Raw genomic sequence first — 16,022 nt, 5'->3', positions numbered from 1 at the left:
TAGTAAAATAAATTGCTTCGTACTTTGTCCGTGAAGGCCGCTCAGGTGTGATTCTTTCTACCTCTAAATATATCTGCTTATGATCTGACATAGAGCTTTCTATGAGAGCCATATGGAAGGTGTTTTCTTTATGATTTGGACATACGTGATCTAGTATAGTCTTGGAAGTTTTCGTAATTCGGGTACTGTGCTCTTTACCTGTTTTGTTAAGTATCCTCAAGGCATTCTCTTTTAGGACATGCTTATACTCTTTGATCATTTTTTCTTTGCTGAGCAAGTCTAAATTAAAATCTCCGAATACAATGATACGTTTTCTTTTGGATAAATGGCTTGCGTCTGTCTCTAGAAATTTTTGCACGTTTGATGCTGGTTGCTTATAAATAGCTCCTATGTCCATTGATAGTTTTTCTAGATGTATCCATAGGTAATGATTGCCATCTTCACACTGGCTATCCAAAAATTCATGTTTAAGATTTTTGTGGACATATATTGAAACTCCACCACCTCTTGACGATGTCCTGTAATTATAATGATGGGTGTAATTTGGTAGACTTAATCTTACTGCTTCATCCTCATCTTTAATCCATGTTTCTGTCAACACTATGATATGTACATTTGTTTTAAATGTTTCTATAATGCATCTTAACTCATCAAGTTTGCCGGGTTTCGCAATACTTCGAATATTAGCATAAAGAAACGATAATGATTTTGTTGTAGTTGTAATATCTTTATAGTTATTTGTTAGTTCATGTGTTATTTTAGTCGTACTATTTAATGTATTATCTCTATAATTTAGTTTTTTGCCTTCTGTTCTATTATTTTCGGGGACCCTTTAATATACTTTATAATCAGGTATTCTTCGCCTTTTTCTTGTCTATTTTTCAATTCTAATACAAGGTTTTTCATTTGTTTCTGTTGTTGTATAGTCTGGTCAGAGTAAATTCGAACACCATCTATTTTAATATTATTTTTATTACGCAATATAGCTATTGCTGTTTCTGATGTGGAAAAATATATTTTTAAAGGGCGTGCTTTAGTGGCATTATATTTTCCAAGCCTCTGTACTCTGACAGCTTTTGGGCAACCTGGGTATATGGTTTTTGTGATTTTTTCTATCTCCCGCCTATCATTTTCACGTATTTTCATTTCTTCAACATTTTCAAAAAATTTCTCAGGAATGCCTACTATAACAACATTTTTTTTTCCTTTCAATGCGTTCATTAAATTCGTATATTAAGTTATCATAAGTAGCTTGCGATGGAAATGTAGACGTTGATGATAAGTTAGTATTAATTTTAAGCTGGGCGAGTTCATTTTGGAGAGATTTAATGCTCCCTTTATTTATTGTTACAGTGTCTGATAACGCTACAATCTGTTCCTTAATATTTTTATTCTCAGCCATTAGTAAGTCCATTGTAGTGTTTACTTCTTATAGTTTTTCTTTCATGGAAGATAAATTCTCACTTATAGTGTTTATGGTTTCAGCCTGGTTTCTGCTAGATTCCAATAGTAGTTCCATGATATCGTTTTTAAATTGATCAAGTTGGTATGTAAAATCACTTTCTGGTGTTTTCCTTTTTCGTGAGGAGACGCTGTCCGTGTCTGATTCCAATTCGCTAACGTTCGAGAGATCTGGTTGGGAATTACTGCTCCTTCCAGCTGATATATTTTTTGTCTTAGTTGACTTTTTAGCAGGAGAACGGATGATTTTTGTTATGTAATCTTAAAAGACAGATTGTAATAATATTTATCGTCGGTATGTACGCACCCTTATATTTCATCAAGAAAACAAGTTTGGACTTCGAGTCACGCGTGCGCAACACACAAAACTGAGTTAACTCTTCGAGTAATTAAAAATGCCTATATCGTTAAACACGTCCGTCCGCTCCTCTTGTTCGGCTCGGTATCTTCAACTATCAGATATGTTCAACTTTTCAACGTTCATAAATTGTTAAATAAATAAATAACAAATTGTTTATTAACATATCGATTTACTGTAATTTTCAGATGATATACCGTGCCCAAATTTAATATTTACTCAGTCAAAACTGATATTATGGGTTTTAACGGTGCTACTACAAACAATTCCAGCATATATTGCTGATATTATTTTGAAGCTCTTCGGAAAGGAAGCAAGGTAAGCCAAAGCTCTGTCATTATTTACGTTTGGTTTGTCTTAGGCTTAGTTTCAAAGAAAATTATATAATGCCTCAGATTAAGGATTGGTTTCTGCTGCGCTCCAACTAGATACCGCACTACCTAAGAACTTATTAAATATTAGCAAAGTTTCACAGAACATGTGGCACGTCAACGTCACACATTGTTCGAGACTGACTCGAGTACGCCCACTTGGGTGTAGTATTCGTTGCCGCACTTTGCGACTACGCCTGCGGTATCTTGTTGGAGCATAGCGGAGACTTATCCTTAATCTAAGGAAAATGTCTTAAACAAAATTAATTAAAACGAATATTTCTAAAAATTTTACTTAGTTACTTTGGAAGAAGTTATTTTCGCATTTGATAAGTCGTAAACTTCTCAAAACATATTATATTATTCTATTTTTCAATTTGCAAAATACAATTTTTGTTAATTTTTATAATTTGGCCCGTTGGTTGGCCACCCCCGCACATTGCAGGATTACGTGAGCGACCGTTTCGTCTTCGGTCAGACAGCCTCTGAACTTAGGACTGTCCGTTACGCCGATTGTGAAAAGGTGTTTGTTTAGTGATGTGTGACCCGTTAGGGTGCCCACCATTATACGGATGTCATGTATGTTGAGGCTGATAAGTCTACGTGTCAGTTTGGGCGACAGTGCAGGTATCGCCTCCTTCGACTGTCTACAGCTTGAGACATTAATCCATCGGGTGTTGTGTAGGTCGTTGGTGAGAGAGCGTATCGATGAGCGCATTTGGCTGAAGGGCAGTGGCAGAAGTGGCAATGGACCAGTCACTATATTTGCCGATGCCCGCCTTGCAAGCTCATCCGCTGCATCATTTCCTAACGAACCGCTATGTCCCTTGATCCATTGCAGAGTTACCCGGTTATAAGAGGCAACTTGCTCCAGGGTTTGGTGACATTCGTGTATTAGTGCTGAGTTGTATGTGGTAACCTTCAGCGCTGTTAGTACCGCCATACTGTCAGAAAGAAATCTGATGCTGTGGCCATGTACCTTCCTTCTTAATATAGCGCTGGCGGCTTCCTTGATAGCTACGCTTGATAGCTACTCACATTGGAAGATGGAGCTGTGTGTGCCCAAGGGTATGGAAGTGTGTATGTTTAGTTCCTGTGAGAATATACACCTGACTGGTCAGCATCTTTCTCATATAGCTGTATGTGATAGTTCTTATGAAAGACATGTTTTCGGTATCTTGTCGTATGGTGCCTCACAGAGTAGATAGTCCTTTGTCACCCTATTCCAGTGATTATCAGTTAGGCAGTCTTCATTCTTCCATATACCCAACAGCTTGAGACGTAGAGTCGCCATTGTCGCTTCTTGTTGAAAGTGTATGTCGAGTGGTGTTAGCCCTAGAATAGTTTCAAGGGCAGAAGTAGGCGTGGTGCGCATGCATCCTGTTATGGCTGTGCAAGCCAGCCGCTGGAAACGCTGCAGCTTGGTTTGTACTGTCATAAGCTCTGTCCTGGGCCACCAAGCTATTGCTCCGTAGGAGATAATTGGTCTGATGACTGCTGTATAGAGCCATCTGCTTATCTTTGGAGCAAGACCCCAGGTTTTGCCTATGAGTCTTCTGCACTGCCAAAAGATGATGCATGATTTTTCCAGCTTGTATTCAAGGTGTTTGTTCCAAAGCAACTTACTATCCAGTATGACCCCCAGGTATTTAACTTCTTTAGTAAGGCTTAGTTCGGTATTAAACAGCTTTGGTAATGTAAGATTACCAAGGCTGCGTTTGTTTGTGATTAGTATTAGTTCCGTCTTTGACGGATTAGCTGTAAGTTTGTGTTGCGCGCACTATTCTTCCAAAATCTTAAAAGCAGATCTCATGAGGCTACATAAGACGCCCTCAACTGGTCCTGTTATTAGAATGGCGAGGTCGTCAGCATAGCCCACCGTGTACAGTTTCTTTTTGTTTAGCCTTATGATGAGCTCATCTACCACAAGGTTCCAGAGCAGCGGAGAGAGTACCCCTTCTTGTGGGCAGCCCGTTGCCACCACACATCTAGTACTGGTGTTCACAGTGAATCATATCGCCCTATGCCTCAACATGCTGTCTATCCACCCATCAATTGTAGGATCTACATCAAGAACGGCTAGCGCTCGGCCTATGCTAGTGAAAGAGGTTTTGTCGAAGGCGCCTTCGATATCAATAAAAGCACCTAAGGTTGATTGTTTACGTGATAATCCTTTCATTGCGAGAGATGTTACGCAATAGAGTGCGGATTCGATTGATCTGCCCTTAGTAAAGGCGTGTTGGTTGGCATGTAGCGGTTTTTGTATGAGAGCATTTTCCCTAATATCCCTATCGCAGAGTCTCTCTAGAGTCTTCAACAAAAATGATGTGAGACTGATTGGCCTCTACGATTTGGGGTTTGTGTAATCACTTTTGCCGGGGTTAGGGATAAATACCACTTTTACCTCTCTCCACTGGAGCGGTATGTATTTGTAGGCCAGGCATGCCCTATAGATAGCAGTTAGATGCACTGCTAGCGGCCCCATACCGCTCCATTGTAGCAGCCCTGGGAAGATCCCGTCCAGGCATCCTGATTTAAATGGAAGAAAGCTGTTAATTGCCCACATTACCTTGTCTTTGTCTACCACCCTGTGAGCTGTGGTCCAATCCGTTTGATCCGGTGTGTTGCTCTGCGACGCCTCCTCCTCCCACGTCTGGTTGTTGGTGATGCGGCATCCAGGAAAGTGAGTTTGCAGGAGTAGTTCGCAGGTCTGGTTTTGGTGTATGTGCCGTCAGATTTTTTCAAGCAACCTAGATTACGCTTTGGGTCACGTGAAAGGATGTTTTTTACTTTAGCCGCTTGGTTTGTGGATTCAATGTTAGTGCAGAAGCGTCTCCAGCTTTCTCTCTTCCTTTCGCGGATGCGCCTCTTGAAACGGTATTGGGCCTGTTTGTATGCGTTCCAGTCATCTGGTGCCCGGGTATTTTTGGCTCTGTTGAACAGGTTCCTTACTTTGCAGCGCAGCCTATCTAGCTCTGGACCCCACCACACAGTTTTAGTTTTGTCGTTTGAGTTGGGCTTTGTCGAAGTAAAAGGACACGTCTGTTCATAGCTGTTGATAAGCGTTTGAGTTATGTTAGTTACATGAGTTTCTATACCTGCGGTACCGTTATAATCGTCTGGTAGGGAAATCGCCATAAGCTCATTTCTCATCAATCTGTCGTGTTTGGTGCGGTCCGTTTTACGCGGGTTCCGCCTTGGCAGGGCAGGTTTGATGTTTAAGCGGAGGTTGTACCTAATCCATCTGTGATCCGAGCATGAAGGTTCGTCTGACACGTGCCAGTCATTGACGAGAGAAGAGACATGGTCGGTTGCCAGTGTTAGGTCGATTATAGTTTGGGCTCGCGCCGCAACATAGGTAGGCTCGGTGCACCTGTTAAGTATATTAAGGTTAGTTGAGAAAAGGTATGTAAGTAAGTCCTCACCTCTTTTTTTGGTATTTTGGCTGCCCCAGATGGTGTGATGTGCGTTGGAGTCAGCGGAGATGATGAGTTCCAGCCTCTCTGTCTCGCAGTAGGTGACTAGCGCGGTGAGCTCCGGTGTTGGTACCTCCTCTTCCCCGGCAGATAGACCGACGCTATGACCACGTCTGATAGGCCTAGGCGGTCATCTGCCTGGAGCTTCACAGCGGTTAGATCTCTGGAACATAGCTCATTTATAATGGTGGTCGTTACATGTCGCGGAGTATAAATACTTGAACGTGGTTTACCTTCGGTAGCAGATAGAAGTTTGCCTCCGATGTTGTTGAGACCACATATATTGCCTTTTCTAATCCACGGCTCCTGGATTAGGGCTATGGTCTCGGTGTTTCCCTCCAGCAAATGTCGCAGGTTAGCCGTTGCGGTGTAGCTGTGCTGGAGGTTGATTTGGATGAATTTAGGGAGTGGAGGTGGATCGGTCTGGGCTGCCATCGCTGTGCAGTAGACTATCCTCCAGCTCCTTTGTCTGATCCTCTTCTGACATCCATGCGGTTGTCGGGCGCTGCCTCAGGAACGGTGAGGTTGGTACTTTCGGCTGCGCTGCCATGTCCGGGTTTGGTTTCGGTGCTTCGCTGCCTTTACCCTCCTCTTCGGGGAAATTTACGTAAACTGAGCCACATTTGTACGAGACCCTGCGATCTCGCTTCTTGAGCTCAGCTACCCTGCCACTTTCATCCGGTTCTGGGATGTGGTACAAGCTCCAGGTGCGGACGTTGTACCACGGATTCTGCCCGGTGAATCTGGTCTGCAGCATGCTGAGATTTCGTCCTTGGAAAACCTTGGGATGATCATCGTTGCATTGACTTTCTTGGGGATGTCGGCTTGACGTCTGACCAATAGTCTGGTGTGTGGAAGTGGCGAAGTGATCTTGGAGACAGTCTTCTTAAGCCATTCCACGTTGTAAGTGTCCTCGCACCAAAGCTTGAGAGTACCCTCACCATGGTTGGCTCTGCCTCTGAAGCTGGGCAGCCTGAAGGGGTCAGTGGAAGAGGTCGCGGCGCAGACTTCTACGTCTATCGCACCCTCTATTGCCGACTGTATCGCCTGGGCTTGCTCAGCTTTTATGTCCCTGAAGGGCTCGTTCATAATCGCGACTAGCAAATCGTTGGATTTACACATGTTTGCGTAATTTACGGAGCCCTTTTTGGGAGTAGGCCGCGGGTGCGTTCGCGTACGCTTAACGTTCTCGCGGGGTGACAGGGTGTCATCCGGGCGAGCTCTTTTGCTGCCCTTGGGTAGGTGTGGACCTTGCCCGGAAGCAGCACGAGCTTCCGCCCTCTCCTGAACGTTTCGGCCAGCGCGTTTCCCTCGTGGCCTTTTTTGGGGCTTACTACCGCCTGCTACTGGTTCGATAGTCGGCTGTCCTGCAGACTTGCCTTTATCTCCAGTAGCGCTGTCTACCTGAACCTCTTTGGGTTTAGGGGGGTTGCTTTTGGCGGCTTTTATTCTCGCTTTCCTAGCCTCGGCTCGCACGCGGTTTCGTGCGGTCCTGCTAGGTGCCTTGTAAGTAGGCTTGGCATCTCCCTTCCTGATGGGTAGCGTCCAGGCATCGTCCGTAAAGGTAGTTGCCGGTATGGCTTCCTTCAGGATGGAAAGATCCAGCGAGGAAGACTCTTTCGGCGCTGTTAGAGCAGCCGCAGTCTGGATGAATTGGCTAAGCGCTCCCGAGGGAGCAGCTGGTTTGTGGTGGTTGATAATTCACTTTTGGTCCATGGGTAAAGATTGATTTAGATTCATCCTCGTCAGCGCCCCACCCGCCTCGGAGCCTCAGTAGGGGACGTCATGCACCTTGATGTACATGTCCGCCAGGACTACTGCGAGGATATAGTAACCCTCACCGTGAATACCTGATGACTGACGGCCGAGTAATGTAGAAGCCGCATACGTGAGGCGCACGGCACAAACACGTGGGTGATCGCAAGTTCCTTACTCATTGATGTTAGTGAGCCCTCGACCTCTCGACCACGTGAGGTGAGGTGAAGGAGAAAAGGATTGTGTGGGTAGGTTGGGGGAGGGCGGCCAGAGGTTTCTGTTCTGCCAATTACCTTAGTACAAATTATTTGATGACTCTATGGAGGCACTTGGCCAAAAAACGGGCGGCAACCTCGAGAAGGATAGTCCACTGGCCTTGTTTAGAGGGTCACTGTATTGATATTCCTCGAAACCATTCGCCAAACTCAGCATCGGACAGATGCTGGGAGTAGGGGTTGCGTCAACCAATGTCCGTGAGAGAAATTAATTGACGATACCCCCGCCCAAATTGTCAATAAGGAATTGATGTTCATTTTCAATTTCAACCATTATCGTGTTTTTTAGTTTATTCAAACTATTTTATTTATTTGGTGTACGGCATTGAGTATTAATTGACGTTTGAGTATTTTTGTTGCAACACTTTATATATTTATATTGTAATTCAAATAATTGGTTAGACGATGAATCTGTAAATGTTAATTTAATAGAATGGCAATGAGTTTCTTGCCACATCTTCTCATTTATGTTCAACCATTTCCGAAGTGGCAATAAATGTAAAAAGAATAAAAATTGTTATTTATAATTAATAATAAAATTAACATTCTTCCCTTACCTAGATGAATAAAGTGATTTTGGTTTTAGTTGATTATGTTTTTTTGGCTTTAAGTATGTTGTTATAAATAAATGATGTTTAATTCCCAACATGCTCAAAGTTATGTAAACAGAATATCTACAGTTTTGAGATCAAAATGTAAAAATTATTTCTTGTTTGCAGATACATTAAGATCCAAGCGAAAACCTTAGTCGTGCGGAATGCCTTGGAATACTTCACATCTCATTCTTGGAGATTCAGATCAAAACATACACAAGAATTGTATGCTGCGCTGTCTGATATGGATCGAAAGAAATTTCCATTCAGTGCAGCTAGTATTGAATGGGAGAAGTACATACCCACTTACTGTGCCGGGATAAGAAAATATCTTTTTAATCTAAATGTTGATTATATATCATAAGTTAAGTAAAAGTAATTACACCGAATTATAGTTCTAGTATTTGAGAATTATTATAGATAATGGTTATTTGTAAAGTTTAGCATAAAGTTAAGTGGTGTAGCCATTGCCATTTTTGAGATTAAAGGAATAAATTGTTTTAAGAATACCTAAGATCTTTATTTAAAGCCTCAAACTTTCAAGCTTCGATATGTACTAGATTAAAGCTAATTAATTGGCTAAAGAAATAACATTATACATATATTCGGATATGAGATCTTTAAAGCGTACATAGACTTTACTTACGTAAAACTTTGCTGAGTGTAAGCTTAGCATTATCTGTGATTCCATTTTTATAGTCATTTGACAGCAGAAATTATACTGAGCTTGAGCTAAGACAGCCCAATGTAGAACACTCAGCTAAGTTTTCGTAAGTAAGGTCTGAGCAAAGTCAAAGTACGCTAATTTTTATTGAAGTAGGCGTTACTATGCGGAAATCCATAATTATACAAATGATTTAAGTTTTCTTTAGTGTTAATTCTGGCATTCTGACAAAAGTCTCGTGCCAGATTTTGGCGAGACATCACGTCCTGAGGATGCATCGTGTAGAGGCGAAACCCGTGTCGAATTGTTTAAAGACAAATATTGGCGGAATTAACACCAAAGAAAACTTAAATCATTTGTCTAAGTACGCTTCATAGATCTCAGCCTTAGTTGTATTTAACCTCTAATATACCATCAACCCGGCGCGCCCGCAGAAGCTAGATGCTGAGCTGTTTTGGCGCCAATCCCAGCGCCGGCCACTTGAGAAGCTATATCCACTTGAGCTTACAATAGTTGAGGTACCATTATGCGGTTTATGTTACGGGTTGCTAGATAAACATGCTTGGTTATTGTAAACAAAAAACGTGATTTATGATAGAATCGTGCTGTGATATTGCTGCGGTTATCGAGAATTATAATATGATTTAGCCAGAGTATCGTACGGAGGCGGTAAAATGCCTCAATGTGCCTTTAAGAACTGCGGAAATAGCTGTCAATGAAAGGTTTTAGAAGGATATTCTTGCTTTGGGCTAATAAGTGACAATTTCTGTTCTATACATAATCTTAATGTAATATTAATAGTAATAATAAAAGTAATTATTTCAGATAAGTATTTATTTTGTATTTTATTTTGACCTAACAATTTCCTTGGATTTGACAACCTCATAATATGTTTGCCCGAGTTTTGCAATGGTCTCCTCTACTATTCTCCATTCCTCCCTGTTAATTGTGAGTCTTATTCTTGTTTTTTCCCTGAAATTTCTTTTTATTTCGTTTACCTATCTTCTATTGCCTTCCTCTTTATCTAGTTTTATATCATATGAGCTTTCTCATAGTTGTTATATCCTCTATTTAAGTTTGTTTTCTTATATTTGCTTTTTTAATGCGTCTGTTCTCCTTTTGCCGAACTTCTCTCCATAAAATATTGTCAAACTTCTAGTTTATGTGTTTACTAGCTGACCTGACAAACGTTGTTTTGCCATATAAATTATATATGTAAACCTTTCTTGAGATTTCATTGAGATCGGTCGAATAGTTTAGGAGTTATTAGGGAACATACAAACATACATTCTCTTTTATATATATAGAAATTTGCTTTGTTCGTAGCCCAGGTCCGGCAGCGATACGCGAGAGGTCTGGGTGTATACACATTTTAAATAGTTTTCTTTTATAAAACGTATTAATTTCTTTATTTTTCCTAATTTCTTTCACTGTTCAGTACTCTACCTTGCATTACCTATTCTCGTATCTATTACTTTTGACATTAAGTCGTTGAGAATTATTTTTTACCAATATAATATCTTCTTCTTTTCAAGAAAAATAAGAAATAATATTCAGCAATAACAAACGAATATTCATCGTTTAACCAAAGAACCAATAACTTAGTTTAACTTCGACAAGTGCCCAACTGAGTAAGGTAACGAGCACGTGTAGCAACAGGCCCTATTTTCAATACGCGCTTGTCGCAACTAGGCCTTAAGAGACAATAATAAGGTTTAATTTTGCTAAAATACTTTAATGACAATGTTATTTTTTTATGTAAGTATTTAAAAAAAGCATAGTTAAATTAAGTCATTGTCTTACACCGCTTGCATATTTCAATCCTAGTTTCGGCACGATATTTATTTGATATTAATTTCCAACAATTACAAAACAATGTCGATTATTATAAATTAATATGGAATTCAGTGTTGTTGGGCAAATAAAACTGCACACATGATTTAAACCTCATCCATTCGAATTGAAATAATTTTATTCAAAATAGATTTTAAAATCACTTACTAAACGTCAAAAACTACCAACCATTCGAAGTACTATGTCTCAGACCTGAGAAGAACGGGTGCTACTACAATGGGGATGTCTGCTTTTGGATATTTTTACTATTTTTTCTGCCATTTTTAACTCTTAAGACAAAAGGACCAAAACTCAAAGCAGAGTTCAAGAAAGACAAAATATATATCAACCTATCTAGATCCTGAAGTAAATATTATGGACTTTTTATTGTTTTTGTTCTTGAAATGTATACATATCTTCATATATGGCATATCTTCATATTATGAATACACTTATGATTGTTGACCTTGACCTCTGAAGTAGTTAGTTTAATATAAACAGATAAATTTCAAAATTGCGTGATTGGGAATCACATCATACAGCAACAAAAACTATTACTTAGTATTATAATAAGATATACGACCTCTTGTCACAGATATTATTGAAGTTTGACTTTTTATTCAAGCTTTTGGTTAGAAATAAGGTTGTATATACTTATTTCGTGTATAAAGCGAATCACACACTACACAGATACGGTAATATTTTATCTGCGTATAAAAAATTAAGTAACTGAAAGCACCATACACTAAACAGTTATGATAATATACGGGATGATACATTCACTCAGAATCCTTCAGACTGTTTTGTCAATTGTTTATTCTCTCTGTTAAAATCATATTTAAGCGAAAGAGTTCAGATAGTCGATGTAAATGTTAAACGGGCTTCAGGTAAACCTGTGGGAATAGGTGTTCCACAAGGTTCTATTCTCGGTCCTTTCTGTAAAAAAAACATAGAGTGATACCATAGACAACAGACGCATTGGTATCTGAGTGACTAATCTAAGGTCAGTTGCCTCTTGCGCCGGTAAATAACAAAATTGTCACTGGGCACTTGCACAGTTCGCACGCAATACGCATATGATACTCAATATAATTAATACTTCATCAGTGGTCAACGACCTAATCGCATCGCATCAAGTTCTCTGTGCACCCGCTTTAGCACCAGGAGTTTCTAGAGGATTAGTAGGGACCCCAGCTGCAGACCATCCCTCATCATCTCAGGTATGTCTGTCTATATTTCGCCATAACCGATTTGCGTTTTCATATCATATGTTTTCCTACGCACGCGCTAATACACATTGTTTTTACAGAGTGTTACAATGAGTTTGTGTTTTACCGCAGTCTCACCGCAGACCTTACCACTGCACATACATCCTGTATTCACATGCAGGTAAAATTTGTATCGGCTCTACTGCAGATATATTTGTATGCGAAGATAGTAATCTCACCATCTTTCTATATATGTCGGTGCCCACAGATACTTTACGATAAAATAAAAGTGATCTGGGCTGTGTGTTAGTTCATACAAATGATATAGAGAGGGATATTGAAAGATATAATATGCTCAGATACTCTGTGATACAATTTTACTGAGGGTTATGCTGCTGACTTTGATATAGTGTTTGCTCAAAAAGAGAGCTGTTCGTGCTATATATTAGCTTCCTTATAGACAGTCTCTCAAAGAAACATTTAAAGAAATAAATAATATTATGACTGTTCATTGTCAGTACATTTATTAAAATTTAATATGCGTTGACAAAAATCGTCAGTAAATAGTGATTTTCATTATTATGACACTAGAAATAAGGGATGGCTTGTAACTAATTCTAGTAGGCTTCATAATAGCTATATGGGTAAAAAATAAAGTCCTAGCGACTGTTCATGTACCTACTATATATAAATAAATTTAAATGTTTTATTAAAAAATGGCTCTGTCGTAAATCCTATTACTCCACTGCTGAATATCAAAGTGATCCGACAGCCTGGGACTAGATTATGATAATTGTATAGCAATAGCAATGACAGTACAATAATGTATATTTGTTAAAAAGAGCGCCAAAAAAGTGCTGGGAGAGTTTCTTAAACCGCTTCTTCTCTCTCAGAGCGCCATTTGTTTTCGAAGCGGTAGTAGTGTCTAGTATATTAGAAATGACATCAAAAATAATTCTAAAGGAATCAATTTTGACAAAATAAATACCTTTTATGCCTTTTTATGCCTACATATATATTACCGTATCTGCGTAGTGTGTTTCGCTTAACGATATAATGGAAAAGTAGCAGCACTTTACGTTGTCCGTAACAGTTGTTCTTTGACCCGAAAGAATAAATTTAATAAGCATATTTCTCGACACTTTTGAAACAAAGTTTTTCATCGCAGTTTGCGGTAGCAGTTAAGGGAAAGAAATTATTCAGAAAGAAAAAACAATATGCTCCCTCTTGACGAAAGCTTTTAGTCACATATTTCTACGAACATGTAGCCCAATAATGGATATGGTCAAGCAAAAACAGCTTATGAGATGAACTCTGCAGGAAAATCTACTTTAGAAATCATTCAGGATTAGAGTTACAGTACGAATCATAATTTAAAGTTGCTTAGTTTACGATGGAAAGGGCTATGATTATTAGTATAGTATTTTTCTGATGGATCGTGTAAGTAATCAATTTATCTGACATATAAAGCAGGCAGCAGTAACAATACACTGGTCACATTTATAGCCGCAGAACAGAGAACCACTGGGGTTTTGGGATCTCTATACCAGGGCTCACTGAGCACAGTTTTTACCAGTGGGAGGCTCCGTTGCACAGGATGCCGGCTAGATTATGGCAACCACAACGGCGCCTATTTCTGCCGTGAAGCAGTAATGTGTAAACTTTACTGTGTTTCGGTCTGAAGGGCACCGTAGCTAGTGAAATTACTGGGCAAACGAGACTTAACATTTTATGTCTCAAGGTGACGAGCGCAATTGTAGTGCCGCTCAAAATTTTTGGGCTTTTCAAGAATCCTGAGCGGCACTGCATTGTAATGGGGAGTGCGTATCAATTACCATCATCTGAACGTACTGCTCGTCTCGTCCCGTATTTTCATAAAAAAAAAAGTTTCAAGAAACATTTTAATGCTTCTTTGACAAAAAAGGTTTCTCTAGTATAATAGATTAAATAGAGAATAATGATGTTTTCGAAAATGATTATGATGAAATCTTGTCTCATTTTGCGTAGGCCACCTAAAGATGTATAATAAATAGGCTAAGTTGTTATATGATTCAATAATCTACTGGTCGTTTTTTAGAAGATTTTCTAAGTCAAGCCTCTTGACGAGATGATGTGTAGATGTATTATGTAATTGTATTTTCACTCCCTATGATAAATAAATATTATTATTCTATTCTTGATCTATTATAATCGTGGGGACTGCGACGAAGACAATATTAGCAGAGCGACTCCAACTAGATGGATTATTAATAAGAGTAACTGGCTTGGAGGATAATTGAAGGGTTATACGCGTGCGTTGGGAGAAACCTATGTTGAAGAGGACTAATACAGGCTGATTAAACTTAATTGTCTAATAAAAAAAATTAAGTCAGATTGACAACCACTTTGTAGTTGTATATCGTTTCATGGAATAAGGTTTTAGGGTTATTGAAGTTTTTTTACGGTTCTGTGACCAAAGTAACAAACTAAGAAAAGTCAGGTATCATTATTATGTTACTAAGCCCCTGTGTCTGTGTGTATATCACCTGGCTGCAACACATGAACCATAATAGTTGAATAGTCTACTTGCTACCTGGTGTGCTTGTTTCAAGATTGGTAGATTCTAAACAACTTGACCAAAACAATCGTAGCTATTATTCTATTTATCTATGTATATGTACACATTATTGTGTGTCTGTTTGAAGGGCACGGTAGGTAGTGAAATCACAGTGCAAATGGGACTTAACATCTTTTGTCTTAGGGTGACGAGTTCAATTATAGTGAGGCTCAGAATTTTTGGGTTTTTCAAGAATCTTGACCGGCACTGCATTGTAAAGGGCAGGTCGTATCAATTAGCTTAACGTCCTGCTCGTCTCGTCCCTTATTTTTATAAAAAAAATCTGTATCTGTAAATCCTTCCGTGGTGTTGACACAATTTCAGAAAGACACGGAAAAAATGCGCGTACAGCTGTAATTCTTCAGGATTTGCAAGTAGTATAAGTGGCTCCTCTAGCAAAAATATGGCTAAAGATATTAAGACTACATTTTTCAATTTAGCCCAGCATATTTTGTTAATGGATAAGCAATTCATAATGAGTTGCTAATAAGTATTTAACGGCGGCCTATGAAGTATAAATGAATTTATAATTAAAACCGAATCGGAGCCTTTTCATCCCGCGAAAGCTTTCAGTATTTTGTAGGGCATTATAGAAACGAAATATACAAACAACGTATTTTTATTTTCAATTGAGATTTTATCATCTACATGTTTCTTATAAGTTATTATTCTAATATTTTAACATTATATAGATACAGTTCTATCAGTAACTTTATAACTTTTACACTGACATACATATTTATTTATTTTTTTATTCAACAACAAACAGTACAATAAATAAAACATAATATAAAAGTAATTTTAGAACCAAACACACATGATATATCAAATATATTTAAATTAAAATTTTACCAGCATGGGTTGATAAAATATGAGAATTTTGTATATAAAAATAACTGAATGGTAACACATGATAAAACAATAAGAACTTTAATGCAATGAATGAATGAATTGGGCGTTTTTTTCCGATATCCAAATGTTATAAGCTATTATGAGTGTTTATTCCACTAAGATTTATCTTTAACCAATCCGACACGTGTTTTGCTACACGAGGCATCTAAAGGAGATGTTGACTCATCGAATTCTGGAACGAGACTGTAGTGCTCTAGTCTCGCGGAGGGACGATACACGTGTCGAATTGGTTAAAAACAAAATATCTAAGCTGAATTAATACTCAATATAGCTATTAAATTAAAGATAATCTCTGAAGGGAGCGAGAAATTACCACATTCATGTGTCCACCACTATTATTTAATTACGCGAGCTTTTTGCCCGTTTGCGGGGTTACATAAGAAAAATGTCCTTAATTCGATTTACATCATCATCCATCTTCTAATATAACGTAGTCTCAGAGATGCAACAAAATATATCCCTAATAAAATGCATAAAAGGCATTTAATTTCTCAAAATTGATTCCTTTAGAATTCTTTTC

At 38.8% G+C, this 16,022-nt stretch overlaps 1 protein-coding gene across 2 annotated transcripts in view; it reads left to right on the top strand.

The window, feature by feature from the left end:
- LOC126968002 (putative fatty acyl-CoA reductase CG5065) overlaps nucleotides 1–9,785 on the top strand; it is a 95,563-nt gene extending 85,778 nt beyond the window's left edge. For both annotated transcript variants that reach the window (XM_050812778.1, XM_050812777.1), the window contains 2 exons: nucleotides 2,008–2,137; nucleotides 8,416–9,785. In XM_050812778.1, coding sequence (XP_050668735.1) covers nucleotides 2,008–2,137; nucleotides 8,416–8,653 — 368 coding nt within the window. In that variant the 3' untranslated portion in view covers nucleotides 8,654–9,785. The remainder of the gene's footprint in view (nucleotides 1–2,007; nucleotides 2,138–8,415) is intronic.
- The last annotated feature ends 6,237 nt before the right edge of the window (nucleotides 9,786–16,022 follow it).

The sequence above is a fragment of the Leptidea sinapis genome, chromosome 14 (genome assembly GCF_905404315.1).
Source record: "Leptidea sinapis chromosome 14, ilLepSina1.1, whole genome shotgun sequence".
Lineage (NCBI taxonomy): Eukaryota > Metazoa > Arthropoda > Insecta > Lepidoptera > Pieridae > Leptidea > Leptidea sinapis.
The sequence above is the reverse complement of the archived record's forward strand: the minus strand, read 5'-3'. Positions and strand labels throughout refer to the sequence as shown.